Below are 15,433 nucleotides of genomic sequence, written 5' to 3'. Positions count from 1 at the left end.
GGAAGGGGGAGCACTTAAGCCTTGCCTTGGACTGTTTTCTACGGAATCTGGGCAAAGTTAGCACCCAGATTCAGATAGGACAGAATTCTGGTTCTATATTATCTAGCCTAATTCCCTTATTAGACAGAAGAGCTGAGGCCCAAATAATTAAAGCGACTTTCCCCAGTTTACAGCTAGTTAGTGGAGCAGCTCTGCCACTACTTTAAAAAATAATTGATGGGCACCTACTGTGTACCAGGCATTATTCTAGTCATTGGGATTGAAACGGTGACTAAAATGGATAAAACCCCTTCCTATATAAAACACAATTTTTGAGTGAGGAATAGAAGGAGAAAAAGACTGTAAATGAGATGAATAAGTAAAATATTCAGCATGTTAAGACTGATAAGTGCTAGTGGGAGTGATGGTGGGTGTTATGGGCTAAACTGTGTCCCCTGAAATTCAGACATTGAAGTCTAACGCCAGTACCTTAGACTGTGACTGTATTTGGAGATAGGGCCCTTAAAGAGGTGAGTGAGTTAAAACGAGGCTATTAGGGTGGGCCCTAACCCAGTATGACTGGTGTCCTTGTGAGAAGAGGAAATCCGGACACACAGAGAGACACCAGGGATGCCTCCACACATAGGAAAGACCATGTGAGGACACAGTGGGAAGGCGGCCGGCCACGTGCAAGCCTCAGGAGAAACGAACCTGCCTGTTCCTTGATCTTGGACTTCCAGCTTCCAGAGCCGTGAGACAATACATTTCTGTTGTTTAGTTACCCAGTCTGTGGTATTTTGTTAAGGAGGACTTAGAAAACTGACGCAGTTGGATTTTAATTTCATAAAAGATACCCTGAGCTGGCCTTACTGACAAGGTGCCATTTGAGCAACACCTTGAAGGGACACGGTGGAGGGAGTTATCTGCAAGTCCACCGGCAGAGCATTCCAAGCAGAGGAAACGGTGGCTCCATGGCTCTGACCGGTGGCTCCATGGCTCTGACCGGTGGCTCCATGGCTCTGACCGGTGGCTCCATGGCTCTGGCCGGTGGCTCCATGGCTCTGACCGGTGGCTCCATGGCTCTGGCCGGTGGCTCCATGGCTCTGACCGGTGGCTCCATGGCTCTGGCCGGTGGCTCCATGGCTCTGACTGGTGGCTCCATGGCTCTGGCCGGTGGCTCCATGGCTCTGGCCGGTGGCTCCATGGCTCTGGCCGGTGGCTCCATGGCTCTGACTGGTGGCTCCATGGCTCTGACTGGTGGCTCCATGGCTCTGACCGGTGGCTCCATGGCTCTGGCCGGATTGTACTGCCAGTGTTTGTGAAAGAGCAAGGCAGCTGGTGTACATGAAGAAAGCAGGGCCGGGGGAGGGAGAAGACAGGAAGATATGAAGTCAGAAAAGATGCGGGAAGACATTCTCTGTGTGAGACGGGGAGACATTGCGGAGTTTGTAACAGGGGTACTAATTGCGGAGGGGGGGAGTTTTGTTCCTCGATATCCCATTTAGCAATGTCTGAAGACATTTTCCATGGTCACAATTGAGGGTGGGAATGTCTAGAAGAGGTCAGGAAAGGATACTGACAGCTAGTGGGGAGAGGCCAGTCTGGTTGTGTTGGAAGCATCTTTAAAAGTAGCAGAGCAGAAGCAGAGGGTCCATTAATCCAGGTGAGAAATAATGGTGGCTTGGACCATGGGGCAGAAGATCTTCTACTATGCAATGCTGTGCTCCCTGTGCTACCCATCCTCCCTCTTTCCTCTTTCTTTTCCACTTTTTCAGTAACATCAACAGAGCCCTTACTATGTGCTAACCATGTGTCAGGTGCTGGGCAGATCCCAATAGACACGGCCCACTAGGAACTTCACTTATCTGTCCAGATTCAAACTGACGAGAAGAGAGCTACAGGGAGCAGTTGCTGACATGGGGACAGACTTGGGGAAGTCTGCTTGGGGTTGCAGATGGAGCTGTGTGGCAACTGTCCCCAGCTGCCATCTACTCAGATACTAAAGAGAGCACAGAATGAGTGCTGGATGGGTGATGTGTCCATCCAGCTGCACAAGCTAAACACTTGGAAATCATCCTAATGCTTCTGCCTTCCAGACCTCTACTCCAACCCCCCAACACATCCCAGACTCCTCCAAAATCTCTCAAATCTGTTCGTATTATTCCATCTTTGTCATAATGACTCCAACCCAAACTATTATCATTTCCCACATGGTCTCTCCGTTGTCACTCTTTTCTTCATTTCGTGGATGTGTACGTTTGCTTTTCTCTGATTATTAATGAGACTGAACTTCTTTTCATAGGTTTACAGAGGTGTCATTGGTGACACCTCTTCCAGACTGTGGTTGTTTATATGTTTTGCCCATTTTTCTATTCAGTTGTCTTCTGCTTTGTTGGAGTTCTTGATTCGGAAAAGCAATTCTCTATGATCGATGTAAATATCTTTTCGAAGTCTATAGTTTATCTTGTCCTTGTCTTTGTGGTGTCTTTTGATGACTCTAAGTTTTTAATTTTAAAGTAGTTAGATTTATCAATCTTTTCTTTTATAGCATGTGCTTTTTGTTTTGTTTAAGAAAACTCTCCCTATTCTGATGTCATACAATGATTCTCCTACATTTTCTTCTAAAAGTCTGAAAGATTCGTCTTTCATGTTCAGGTTCTTTATTCACCTGAAGCTGACTTTTGTGTACAGTCTGAGGTAGACATCTAACTTAAATGTTTTCTCACATAGAAAACTGCATTAGCTTCTTGTTGCTGCTGTAACAAAGTGCCGTCAGTCTAGCAGATTAAAACAACACGCATATATTACCTTACAGTTCTGGGCGTTAGAGCTGGGCTTCACTCCCTGACACCAACATGTGAGCAGGGTTGCATTTCCATGGGGAGGCTCGAGGAGAGTTGAGATTTCGGTTTCTCCCTTTTCCAGCTCCTAGAGACTTCCCACCTCCATCTCCAAGGCCAGCAGCGGCCAGTCAAGTTTCTCTTCCCTCACACCACTCTGAAACTGACCCTCCGGCTTTCTTTCACACATAGGATGGATGATTACTGTGAGCCCACCTAGATCATCCAAGATAATCTCTCTACTCTCAAGATTTCATTCAGTCACATCTTCAAAGTTTCTTTTGCCACATACATGAACATAGTCACAGTTTCAGGGGATTAAAATGTGCACATCTTTGGGAGAGCATTAGTCTGACTTTCACAGTAGTCAATTGATTCAGCGCAATTTGTCTTTTCTGAAGCTGGGTGCCAGGGTGGGGGACACTGGTCTAGTGGTAATAATAATAATAGCAAACACTGAGTTTTTCCTTTGTGCCAGGAATTTCTCTAAGTATTGTATACATATTATTCATTTAATTCGTACAAGACTTTGAGCTAAGTACTATTTTTATTACTGTCTTAGAGATACATAGATTCATAAGGTGAGGGACAGAGTGGCTAAATACCTTCCCACAGTAGGAAGTAGCAGAACCAGGATCAAACCAGGTGGCTGGGCTTTAAATTCCATGTGCTTAATAACCATGCTATTGTTGAATGAACTAATGAAGTGAATAAATTTAGCTTCCCATAGCTGTATGCTACAGCTTAAGTCACAGAACTTCTCTGAGCATCAGTTTCATTACCTGTAAAATTGGCATAGTTGTGCATGTCACAGGCTGCTTCCAGGGCACATTGAGACAAGTCTTAAGAAAAAAGTTCAGATATGGAAAACAGGCTCCAAGAAGTTGTTCCACTGTGTGTTACTGGCAGAGTCAGGACTGGGATTCGGGTTTCCTGGCAGCCAGGTGAGGGTGGATGGTTTCTACCACAGTGCTAACTGTAGTATTACAGATTTCAGTCATCACATGGAACGGTTCTTTGTCAACCTCCTGCCCTGTAACCACCAACATCAAAGCTATGTCTCTGTGTATTGAATGAGCATTAGGAGTGTTAATAAACCTCAGATGATGCTGTTACAAAATCCAAACATGAGATACTACTTTTTAGCTGAAATAGGGCAAAGTTTTATTCAATATCAGTTACAGATCAAGGGGAAAAGGAGGATAATTTCAGAAGCTGACAGAAAAGGGAGGCTGCAAGGCCTTGTTAAGGAACACCCAACACCCACCCCCATACACTTTGCCTCTTCTCTATCCTGATCTCATCAAGATATACCTCTTTCTGCTTGTAAGGTTGGTGGGCAATCGGGGAAGGTCACATGAGGAACCAGACCTGGGAACTCTGGCTGGAACCGCCCACACCCATGCGTGCCAAAAGAAACTTCCCAGGAGTCCATTGGTAAAGAGCAACTGTCTGTCAGCCAGTAAAATTTCACCATGTCATATTAACTTGACCACCCTAGACGAGACCCTTTAAACTTCCCCCACGCGGTTTCATCCATGTGACTTCTCTGGCCTCTTTCCCCCGGACCAGAGAACCTCGTCCGAGAAGCGCTGTACTAAATAAAGCTTTTGCTTATCCACACTTGGTGGCTATGCCCTTCCTTCTTCCTCGGCTGAAAATACCTTACATTTGGTGCTGAAACCCGGAAGGAGTTGAAGTCCGCAAGGATCGCTCTTCTCCCCTTCCCTTCCAAGAAAGAACCAGGACCTCCGACTTTCCACCCACTTTGGCACACAGTGCAGTAAGTCTTCTGCCTCCAGCCTCCCCTCAGTTTTTTCCGCCTGAGACTCCCTGTTTGTAACCGCAGCTGTGTCAGGGACCTCTTTTCCGTTCTGATTGCATGTGTGCCCATGGAGACGTCCCAGTCACTCTCACTTTACCTAACCGTCTGGTGGCCAGAGATTGAGTTGCAGAACACCAATTCTCATCTCTGATCACTCCGAGAACTGAGGGTGGCCACGAGAGGCACAGGGATCTAAACCTGACTCAAAAACACTCCTGGAGTGCCTTATCTGAAATCTCTTCTTCCCTAAAGAAGAAAAAACTGTTCTTCTTCTCCGCTGTGGCCAGGCCATAGAACCCACTGGATAACCGAACCAGGTGGCCTCCTGAAGGGACTTTCGATTTTAACATCCTCACCAATTTCACTATCGCCAAAAGAACTGGGAACTGGTTGGAGATCCCTCACATTCAGGGCTTCTAGTATTTGCGCTCTTGTCCTAATCACTGTGCCACCTGCTACATGGCGCAGGCCCTTTGTGGCCAGAGAAACCTCAGCTAAACCCTCTGCTCCTGATTTTTCCTCCTTTGCCAGACCCCCAACTTTCTCCCCCTCCTGCCCAACACCCAGGGCACCCCTCTCTCGGGATCCCTCTCTGGTCCCTCTGTGGACCTATTCCGCTCGGGTCTTTTTTCTCTAGGGGCCCCCTGCCCTCCCTTCACAGAATCCTGTTTCTCATTCACCTGCAAATACCATTTTCTCTTTCTCCTCCCCTGCTGGCCAGGGGTCCCTCCCTTCTCCACTGTGTTCTTAAACCCCTCCTCCGTCAGGTCACCCTCTGTCAGCCATTGGCCTTTATGCCGGTTTGCAGGATTCCTGACCCTACGCCCCAGCTCTGGTTTTCTTTCAGGAAGGCCTGGCCTTGTCCTTCCTCTGGCTCCAGCATTTCCAGCAGGATCTGGGTGCTGGGCTCCCCAGGAGCCCCCCTCCTCTTATCCTCAGTCCCTAAACCCCTATCCGGAACCTGTGAACATGGCATTTAAAGTTTTTAATGGTCACAAATAGTAGAAAAAGGCCGAGGCTGTTTGTCAGGCCCATACACAGCAGAAGGTAACACTCCAAACCCAGGCTCTTGTGGCAGCCCTGAGGCCAGCAGAGCAACAGGAGCAAGGCACAGGAAGTGCCCGATCCAAGTCTGGGCCACAAAGAGGAACCCCACCAAAAGCTTGCTTTAAATGTGGCAAGGAGGGTCACTAGTCCTGACAGTGCCCCTGCTCACGTCAGTGCCCACTAAGCCCTGCCCTGACTGCAAGCAGCCCGGTCACTGGTGGAGCAATTGCCCATTTGGGCAACAGGCTTTTCCTTAGCGCCTCTATGTGGAGGACAAGTCATCCAAATGGGAGGCCAAACCAGCCAGGCAGCCCATTGCTCGAACTCCTATGCCTCAAGGATGACTGACACGGCCCAGACTCAAAGACTCCCATCACCCACACCAAGCCCAGGGTAATGCTACAGGAGTGGGTAAGTCCATCTCATTTCTTGTGGACACGGGGGCTACCTTCCCTGTTTTGCCATCACACTCTGGACCTCTAGTTCCCTCACAGGTCTCAGTTATGGGAGTGGATGTGACCTCTTCTTTTCCCCTTCGCACGCCACCCCTGACATGCAGTTTGGATGGAATTCCCTTTTTGCACTTGTTCTTAGTTATGCCATCATGCCCTGTACCCCTTCTGGGTCGTGACATTCTACAAAGTCTCGAAACCACTATCCAGCTGACAACATCTTCCTCACTAACAAGGGCTCCCCCATAATCAATACTACCCTCATTTCTAACCCTGTCTCTCACCTCAAGCTTGCCCCCATGCAGGACCGCTGGCAGTCGGAACCACTGGGCCCTACCCGTCTCCAGCTCACCAAAAGGTTGGGCCCTGCAGATCCTCCTGTTGCTCCTCTTTTTTAAAAAAATTCTTACAGGACTGCATCCATGAAGTTTCTCGAGTCATGGTTAAACAGATGTTCCTCGTGACTCCCCTCAAAGCCACCATCTTCCAACATCTCCTCCCCACGACGCCCCTAACCAGCAGGAAGTAGCCAGATGAATAGTGGAGCCTCTATCTAATATAAAAGGTCAGAATGTAAGGTCAGTGGGCAATGGGGAAAGGTCATGCGAGAAACCAGACCCGGGAACTCTGGCTGGAACCGCCCACACCCATGTGCTCCAAAAGAAACTTCCCAGGAGTCCTTTGGAAAAGAGCAACCGTCTGTCAGCCAGTGAAATTTCGCCATGTCATATTAACTTGACCACCCTAGACGAGACCCTTTAAATTCCCCCCACGTGGTTTCATCCATGCGACTTCTCTGGCCTCTGTCCCCGGGACCAGAGAACATTGTCCGGGAAGTGCTGTACTAAATAAAGCTTTTATTATTCCACACTTCGTAACTACGCCTTTCTGTCTTCCTCGGTGGGGAAAAAGACCTTACACTGCTCTCCATCCTTAGTGGAGTAGGGATCAGAAAACCTGAATTCCAGCTTTGGGGTAACCACTGACTGTTTTGTTTTTTTGCTTTGAATTTCAAAGTCAGTACTAAAATAAACAAAATAAACAAGTACTAAAAAAACACACTCTACCAGATATTAGGACATATGGAGCGAAGCTATACCAGTAAGATGAGGGCAGCATTGGTACACAGACAGGACTAGATCAACAGAACACCAACCAGAACCCAGAAACAGAGACATGTCTATGGAGACTTGGCGTACAACCCAGACACCATCACACATCAGTGAAGAAAAGACAGTTTGATGGTAATTGCTGGGAAAACTGACTCGTGTAGTGAAAATGATATCATATTCCTATTTTGGATGAATTCAGAGCTAACTATGATAGGGGAAAGTATGAAGTTAAATAAGAGGGAACTATAGGAGAATATTTTGTGACTGTGGGTAGAAAGGATTCTTTTTTTTTTTTAAATGTTCTAGAATTATTATTTTATTTATTCATTTTAGAGAGGAGAGAGAGAGAGAGCGCGAGAGAGAGAGAGAGAGAGAGAGAGAGAAAGAAAGAAAGAGAGAGAGAGGAGGAGCAGGAAGCATCAACTCCCATATGTGCCTTGACCAGGCAAGCTCAGGGTTTTGAACCAGTGACCTCAGTGTTTCCATGTTGACGCTTTATCCACTGCGCCACCACAGGTCAGGCAGAAAGGATTCTTAAACAAGACCCCAAAGCACACTCTGCAAGGCTAAAGGTCGATGCATTTGTCTACATCAAAATTAAGAATTTCCCCTATTTTGTAAAGTAGCAAAAACCAAGTTAACAGGATGCATGAAAGATTGGGAGATCTGCAATGTCCAAGCCTGACAAGAGATTAATATGTAAAAACTTCAATTCATTCAGAAAAATAGTAGGAAATCTGGCTAAAAAGTAGACAAAGGATACCAATAGGTATTTCATAGAAGGAAAATACTTCAATAGTTCTTAAGTATATATAAAAAATGATTAACATTACTAATCAAATAAGTACAAATGAAAATTATGGTGTGATATTACCCTACCAATATCAGATTGATATAATTTAGGGCATCAGATAATATCAAATGTTACTATATAGAGTGAGGAAGCAGGAATCTTCCTGCCTTTATGTGCCATTGGTGAGAGTGCAAAGTGACAAAGCCATTCTGGAGAGCCACTCCGGTGGCAGAATGAAGCTAAGTACATGTGGACTCCAAGACTCAGCAATACCATTTTTCTTGTGGTCCATAAGAGACACGTTCCGTCCCAGCATTGTGTGTGGTTAACAAGAAACTGCTGGCAACATCACTGTCCATTATTTAAGGAATCAATAACTAAAAAGGTGTTGAATGCACAAATCCAATATCATCAGTGGTAGGAATTAATGAACTCCTGATATATATAGCCTCATGGATAGCTCTCTAAAGCATTATGTTGAAACAAGAACCAGACTGAGTTCTTAGCTCAAGACCATTCATGTACATTAAAAATTGATACATAAACTAAAAACAGTATCTTCCAGGATATAAACTTGTACTGGACATAAACATATGAGGGTGCAAATAGGAGATAGAAAATGGGCACGTGGAGAGGGAATGAGTGGAAAATAACAAATTTTAAAAAAGAGAGAGCAAGGGGCCTTGCTGACCCTTACAAGCTGAAGACTATGATCAACATAACTATCCCTGAGGTCCAAAAACTCACCCCAGTAGCCCTTTCTTTGCTTCCTATTCCCTCTCTCTCTCTCTCTCTCTCTCAAGTGAGAGGAGGAGAGCTAGTGAGACAGACTCCCACATGTGCCCAGACTGGGATCCACCCAGCAATCCCCCTCTGGGGCGGATGCTCTAACCAACTGAGCTTTAGTGCCTGAGGAGGAGGCTCAGACCAATCCAGCCACTGGCTGTGAGAGAAGAGAGAGAGAAGGGGGAGAGAAGGAGGGGAAGAGAAGCAGATGGTTGCTTCTTATGAGTGTTCTGACCGGGTATCCACCGAACCCCGGACGTCAGCACGCAGGACCGAGGCTCTACCCACTGAACAACCAGCCGCTTCTTTTTCTTAATAAAATTGAGGGCAAGTGACTCAACGTGGCTGCCCAGAGCAGGGCCTCTCTGCATAAAGGACCTGCTTCTTCTCCACTCTTCTGCCAATCGCTTGCTTCCCGACACTCCAAGCTCTATTCTAATTGCAAGTCCCACAACCAAAACACGTCCAGGCTTCAATCCGCAGTGGATTGAAGAGATCTTATTATTTCTCTTGGAAAAGTCTTACTGATCGTTTAAGATTCAGTTTAAGTGTCTCCGCTTCAGGAGGCCTTTCCTGACTGCTGCCCTTTCCCAGATGCGAGCCCCTCTAGGATCTCGTTTCCAGACCCCCTTCCCGATCGCCTCCGTACCAACCACGCGGAAAATGATTCTTTTGGGCACACGCCTCTCCCCCAGGGCTAGCTAGGCTGGTCTCAGTGTCCACTGCTAGCCTTCTGGGATGGGCCGTCCCAGGAATAACTGAAAGATGACTCTAGCGTAGCAGGTTAAACAAGACCCTCACTCACTTTCCTCTCCTTTGCTTCCCGTCTGATTGGTTCAGCCTCTCCGCTCCCGTCCCCCGCCCCCATCCCGCCCCCAACACACCCCCCCAACACACCCCCAAACCGCCCCCACTGGTTGCGGAAAGTGGAAGGCTCTGCGCCTGCGCCGCGGGGTGGGACACAGTTGGGAGCTGGTAGCGGAAAGGCACCGGCGCTTGCGTGGCGGTTGCGTCCAGCCGGCGAGGGCGCGGAGCGGGGGAGGGGGCGGGACTGAGGCGGGCGCCGTAGCACCGCCCCCGCCCGGCCCCGCCCACGCAGCCCGCCCTCGAGCCCCGCCCCGCCCCCTCGCCTTGCCCGCCCCGCCCCCTCGGCGGCAGCGCTCCTTCTTTTGCTGCCCGCTTGTCGCTCGCCGCCCGCCGCCCGCCCGATCCCCGCGGTCGAGAGCGGGAGAAAGTCCTGCTGGCGGGCGCCCGCGGGGCGGTACGCGTCCGGCATCCCGGGGCCGCTCCGGCCCGGGCGGCGAGGGGCTCCGGCGGTCCATGCCTCCGCCGCCGCCCGCTGCCGTCGCCGCGATGGATTTCAGTCAGAACAGCCTGTTCGGCTACATGGATGACCTGCAGGAGCTCACCATCATCGAGAGGCCGGTCCGCCGGAGCCTCAAGGTGCGCGCCCCGGGGAGGAGGAGCTGCCCGTAGGGCGCCCGGCGGCTGGCCCCGGCCCCGATCCCCGATCCCCGTCCCGGTGTCCGGCTGGCCCCGCAGTCCTCCTCCGGTCGCCATGTCATCCTACACCGGCCCTTCCCGGGCCCCTGCTTCGATGCAGCCCCGGATCTCCCAGCCTGGACCCCATCCTCGAGGGACGGGCCCCTGGCTGTGGGCCCTGACCCGGGGCCAGCGCCGCGGCTCCAGGACGCCCTGGGCTCCCGAGTGCCCTCCGTCAGCCCGGGCCGAACGCCGTCCTTCGGTCAGCTCCGCGCCGCCCCCCGCACCGCCCCCTCGGACAGCCGTGGTCCCGCGGTCGCAGCCCCTGTTCCTCCCGCCCCTGCAGGCGCTCCCCCCGGAGCCGCAGCCGGCTTACCCTGCGTCCTCTCCTGGGTGCCCCTCGGCCCCTGGGAGCTGCCTGGGTTCTGGCCCCCGTCCCACGACTCAGTCAACACAGCCGCGATCTCCCCCCACCCCCACCTCTCGCTGAGACACCCTGATCTCGTCCCCCCTTTCTCGCATTAGAGCGAGCGCTTGTCCCCCTGTCCCCGAGTCATCCGGGCCTCCCTTCCCCTCCCAACCAGCTCCCTTACTGGACTAGCCGTCCTGCTACCGAGCTTCCGAGCCCCGTCGACCCTTCGCTTCCATCCTGAGTCACCACAAGTCCTTTCCCTCCTTTCCTCCCCACCCCTCCACGACTCTAGCTGGGACCCTGCTCTCTACCCCCCTTTAGGGAGTCAACCTTCACTAGCTCCCCCCCCCCCCGCCCCCTCCCGCAGAGTCATCTTCCTCCCAGCCTCCCGGAGCTCCAGCCCTCACTGCTGGCAAATCGAGTTTACGTGCCCCCTGGTCCCCAGCCATGTTCTCAGTAGCTCTTTTCACTCCCATCTGCCGCAATATCTCGAATCTTTGATTTCCTTCCAGTCCCAGATTTTATTCGTGTCCTGTCGTGTCCCCCCCCCCCCCCCCCCGGGGTGTCAGCTTTTTCATTCCCACCCCGCTGCAGTCTTTAGCCATTTAGCCATCACCCTTTTAGCATTTCCTGGGGTGGAAGTGCTGGAAGAAACAGCCTTGGGGTATTAGAGATAAAAAAAAAGTATGTATATATTTTATAGGTGCATATAAAATTGATTCCAGCAATGTTCTGAAGCCACAATGTGATTCTCCAGCTTCAGCCTAGAAGCTGGAAGTGTAAAAAAGAAACAAACAAACCAAGACCAAATCCCAAACCTCCACAACCCAAATCCAACAATTAGAGACAGACCTCTGTGGGGAAGGTAGTCAGTCCTCAGGCCCTTGATTAGTTTTCAATGATAATGTTTAATTGTGAAACTTTTTCATTAGTCAGTAGTTATATAGGGTCGCCCAAGTGGCATTGGGGGGGCAAGACTGATGGATGTTTATGTGCTTAATTTGTATTTTACACTTGACAGACACCAGAAGAAATAGAAAGATTGACAGTTGATGAAGACCTCAGTGATATTGACAGGGCTGTTTATCTGCTCAGGTATTTCCAAAAGTCCTTGAAATTGCTGCTCTCTCTCTGGCTGCATAGATAAATGCTTTCTGAATTGTCCTGCTACAGTTATGTTCAGATTTTCCTAACCGTTTGAATGCATAGCAAGCACTTAATTGTATTACAAATGAAGATTTAGGTATGGGCTTATACACTTGAGAACTGAAATCAAATGAGATACCTAACTTAAAGAATATTGTTTGGAGGAGGAGGAACAGCACGAATGGTTTGAGTTGAATCTCATTTTTTCTTCTTTTTAATTTTTTAGCTTTGGTGGTTCTCACATAGCATCCTATAAATTTAAATGAGATGTCAGAATATCCAGGGATTAATTTAAGTTAATTGTGGTACCCTGAACCTTATATGTACTATTTACTATGCAGAAAGAAATCCACAAATACGGTAGTTCAATTTGTCAGGATATATACTGTTCATATTACTTTTGCTATGTAAGCTTTATAATAAGGCTTGAGATTTTAAAATTTAATTGGGTCTACTCTCATTTAAGTTTTATCTCACAAGCTCTACAGAATTGCTTAAGGCAGATGGTTATTGCAAATGTTTACATGATTTCTCTAAACTATTTTAAAAAATTGTGGGTTTAGCTTCTTAAAAGCTAATGTGCCGAACATTAATGAACATATCTATGAAAATACTTCAGCAAACAGAAAATTTCCTAAGGTGTACTTTTTGTATTTTGTGTACTTTTGTTTTAAATTTTTTTCCTTAACTTGCACAACATTTTTCCCCTTTTAAGAAATTAGTTTTCACCTTTGTTTTTCAGAATCAGATTTTGAAAACTGGTGTTATTTACCTCCTGGGATATTTCTCATACTTGTTTCCTTAGTTTAGGTCTAATTTGCCAGTTTCAGATGCTAGCAAGTTACTTCTTTTTCTTTCTTGTTTATAGATCATGTTTCCAGTCCCATGTTATTCATTGTTAAAAAAAAAAACCCTCTCCATGATGTTCATTATAAAAATTATTCTTTAGCCTATTAGTGGCTTTCTGTTTTTAGTTTAGTCAGAATTTTAGCAAAGTTACAACTTCTACCATCCTCTCCAATAATTCTGTCACTTCAAAATGTTTCTGGATCTTGGACCTTTTGTTGATGATGTTGGTGATATTTGGTAGCATGCTCTCATCATTTCTACCTGTTTATTGAAAAGAAAACTGTTTTATGAATGTATAAATTAACAGTATGTGTTTTGGTGTTTACATAGAGAATAATCCAACATTTAACCTATTTTTAATTGTTATATTTGAAGTACTTTATTCCTTAATTATTAACATGTCCACCATGGTGAACAGTAGTTATAAGCATCTGCCTTTTCCCTAAGTTCTTTTTTTTCTTTTTTTTTTTTTTAATTTTTTTTTACAGAGATGGAGAGAGGGATAGGCAGGGACAGACAGGAACGGAGAGAGATGAGAAGCATCAATCATCAGATTTCGCTGCGTGTTGTGACACCTTAGTTGTTCATTGATTGCTTTCTCATATGTGCCTTGACTGTGGGCCTTCAGCAGACTGAGTAACCCCTTGCTCGAGCCAGCGACCTTGGGTCCAAGCTGGTGAGCTTTGCTCAAACCAGATAAGCGCTCAAGCCGGTGACCTCGGGGTGACCTCGGTCTACCTGGGTCCTCGGCATCCCAGTCCAATGCTCTATCCACTGCGCCACCGCCTGGTCAGGCTCCCTAAGTTCTTTTGATTGGAGTAGGTAAAAGTTTGGATAAGTTTAAAAAAAAATTTTTTTTAATGCTCAAGAGAGACAGACAGGAAAGGAGAGATGAGAAGCATCAACTTGTAGTTGCAGCACTTTAGTAGTTCATTGATTGCTTCTCATACGTGCCTTGACCAGGGGGGTTCCAGCCAAGCCAGTGACCTCTTGCTCAAGCCAGACACCTTGGGCTCAAGCCAGCGACCCTGGGATGATGGCTGTGATCCCACCTCAAGCCAGCGACCCTGCGCTCAAGCTGGTGAACCTGTGCTCAAGCCCGTGACGTTGGGTTTCAAACCTGGGACCTCAGTGTCCCAGGTTGATGCTCTGTCCACTGCACCACCACCCGATCAGGCTTTAAGATTTTATTTATTGATTTTTTGAGAGAGGACAGAGAGAGACAAAGGGGCTGAAAAGGAGGAGCCGGAAACATTAGCTCATAGTAGTTGGTTCTGGTATGTGCCTTGACCCAGCAAGCCTGGGGTTTCGAACCGGCAACTTGAGCGTTCCAGGTCGACACTTTATCCATTGTGCCACTGCAAGTCAGACTGGATAAGTTTGTTTTAACATACAGCGGTTAATGGTTTGAAATAAATTCCTACTTACTCCTTCTGAGTTCTTTTCTTTGTATAAACGCTGGCTTACAATTAGGAAATGGAGAGTCTTGCTCTACTTACTTGTGACAGCAGATACTTTATTCTAGATATCAGTGACAAGGCTTCTTTTTTAGGATAGCTTATTTGTTTTCTATTTTACTTTTATTGTTTGTAAGTGAACCGAGTCTTCTGAGTTGCCTGTATTTCTCAGGCTGAGAACCTAAGTTTTATCCAGTTCTGGGACCTACAAAGCCCTGATAGAGACAGATGGATCCTCTCATTCTAGTCAAGAGAATTTTAAAAGAGATCTGATATCTCCTTTAGTTTCTTGTGGCTCATCTACCTTGAAGGAGGTTTGCAAGGTGACTGAGAAGGCAGACACTGGTTTGGCTGTGTCTGGGTATCCAGCTGAGTTCTTCTTTTGTTTTCCTAACGTCTCACTAGCTCCTGGGGAAAAGTGGGATTTCACCTTTGGCCAGTTTCTGAAGGGATAACTACACTGCCTGAAAGGTTCTTTCTTCCCTGGATTCGGGAGGGTGTGGGTTCGTTTGTAAATGTGTTCCAAACTTTCCTCTGTGGAAGCCTCATCTGCCCTCCTGTATTGAGCCTTCTATTTTAAATGCAATTTATTCCTTTTAAAAAAAATTTGTACTCCCTAATGCTGTAGAACCCAATACTGAGTCCTGTTTTTTATTTATTTTTATTTTTTTCTCTCAGATTTTCAGGTTTATTTTGGAGGTTTTTACCTTTTCCTTTGATACCCAGAATTTTTTTTTTCTTTCTGTTTTTGAATGTCAGATTTGCTTCTGTAGCTCTCTTATTTTGTATATTAAAACTATTTTGGAGTATAATGTTAAATTAGTATTCAGAGTCAAATGTATAAACATCAGTAGGAAATGCTTTATATTAGTGGAGATTCTGATAGCATTTACATTGAATCTCATATTTAAAAAAGCATTATATACAGACCGTCATCCAATGAAAAACAGATTATCTTTATTATATTATAACTATACTTCTTTATCTTACCTAAAGTATGACAGATCAATTATTAATGCTATTTTCACAATTAAGTTTAGGACATTATGATATTTAAAGATTTGACACAGATGACTTTGTGTTGTTTTTTTTGTTTTGTTTTGTTTTTTCTTAAATATGATGCTGATATACCCATCTGTGGCAGCGCTGAATTGAAGCAAAACAACTTTCCTGATAGTCACAGCTTGTGGATTAGTCAAAATCATACCACAACATCTTTCTCCTGTTCTCTCTCTTCTTCTTGATTTTGGCAT

General features: G+C 46.9%; 1 protein-coding gene across 3 annotated transcripts in view; it reads left to right on the top strand.

Annotated features, from left to right (window-relative positions):
• The first annotated feature begins 9,997 nt into the window (after positions 1-9,997).
• Positions 9,998-15,433, top strand: part of PPP4R4 (protein phosphatase 4 regulatory subunit 4) — a 78,143-nt gene continuing 72,707 nt past the window's right edge. For all 3 annotated transcript variants that reach the window (XM_066343032.1, XM_066343031.1, XM_066343033.1), the window contains exons 1-2: positions 9,998-10,277; positions 11,750-11,823. In XM_066343032.1, the coding sequence (XP_066199129.1) occupies positions 10,155-10,277; positions 11,750-11,823 (197 nt within the window). In that variant the 5' untranslated portion in view covers positions 9,998-10,154. The remainder of the gene's footprint in view (positions 10,278-11,749; positions 11,824-15,433) is intronic.

The sequence above is a fragment of the Saccopteryx leptura genome, chromosome 6 (assembly GCF_036850995.1).
Source record: "Saccopteryx leptura isolate mSacLep1 chromosome 6, mSacLep1_pri_phased_curated, whole genome shotgun sequence".
NCBI classification, from domain to species: domain Eukaryota; kingdom Metazoa; phylum Chordata; class Mammalia; order Chiroptera; family Emballonuridae; genus Saccopteryx; species Saccopteryx leptura.
This window is presented reverse-complemented; position numbering and strand designations above follow the sequence as displayed.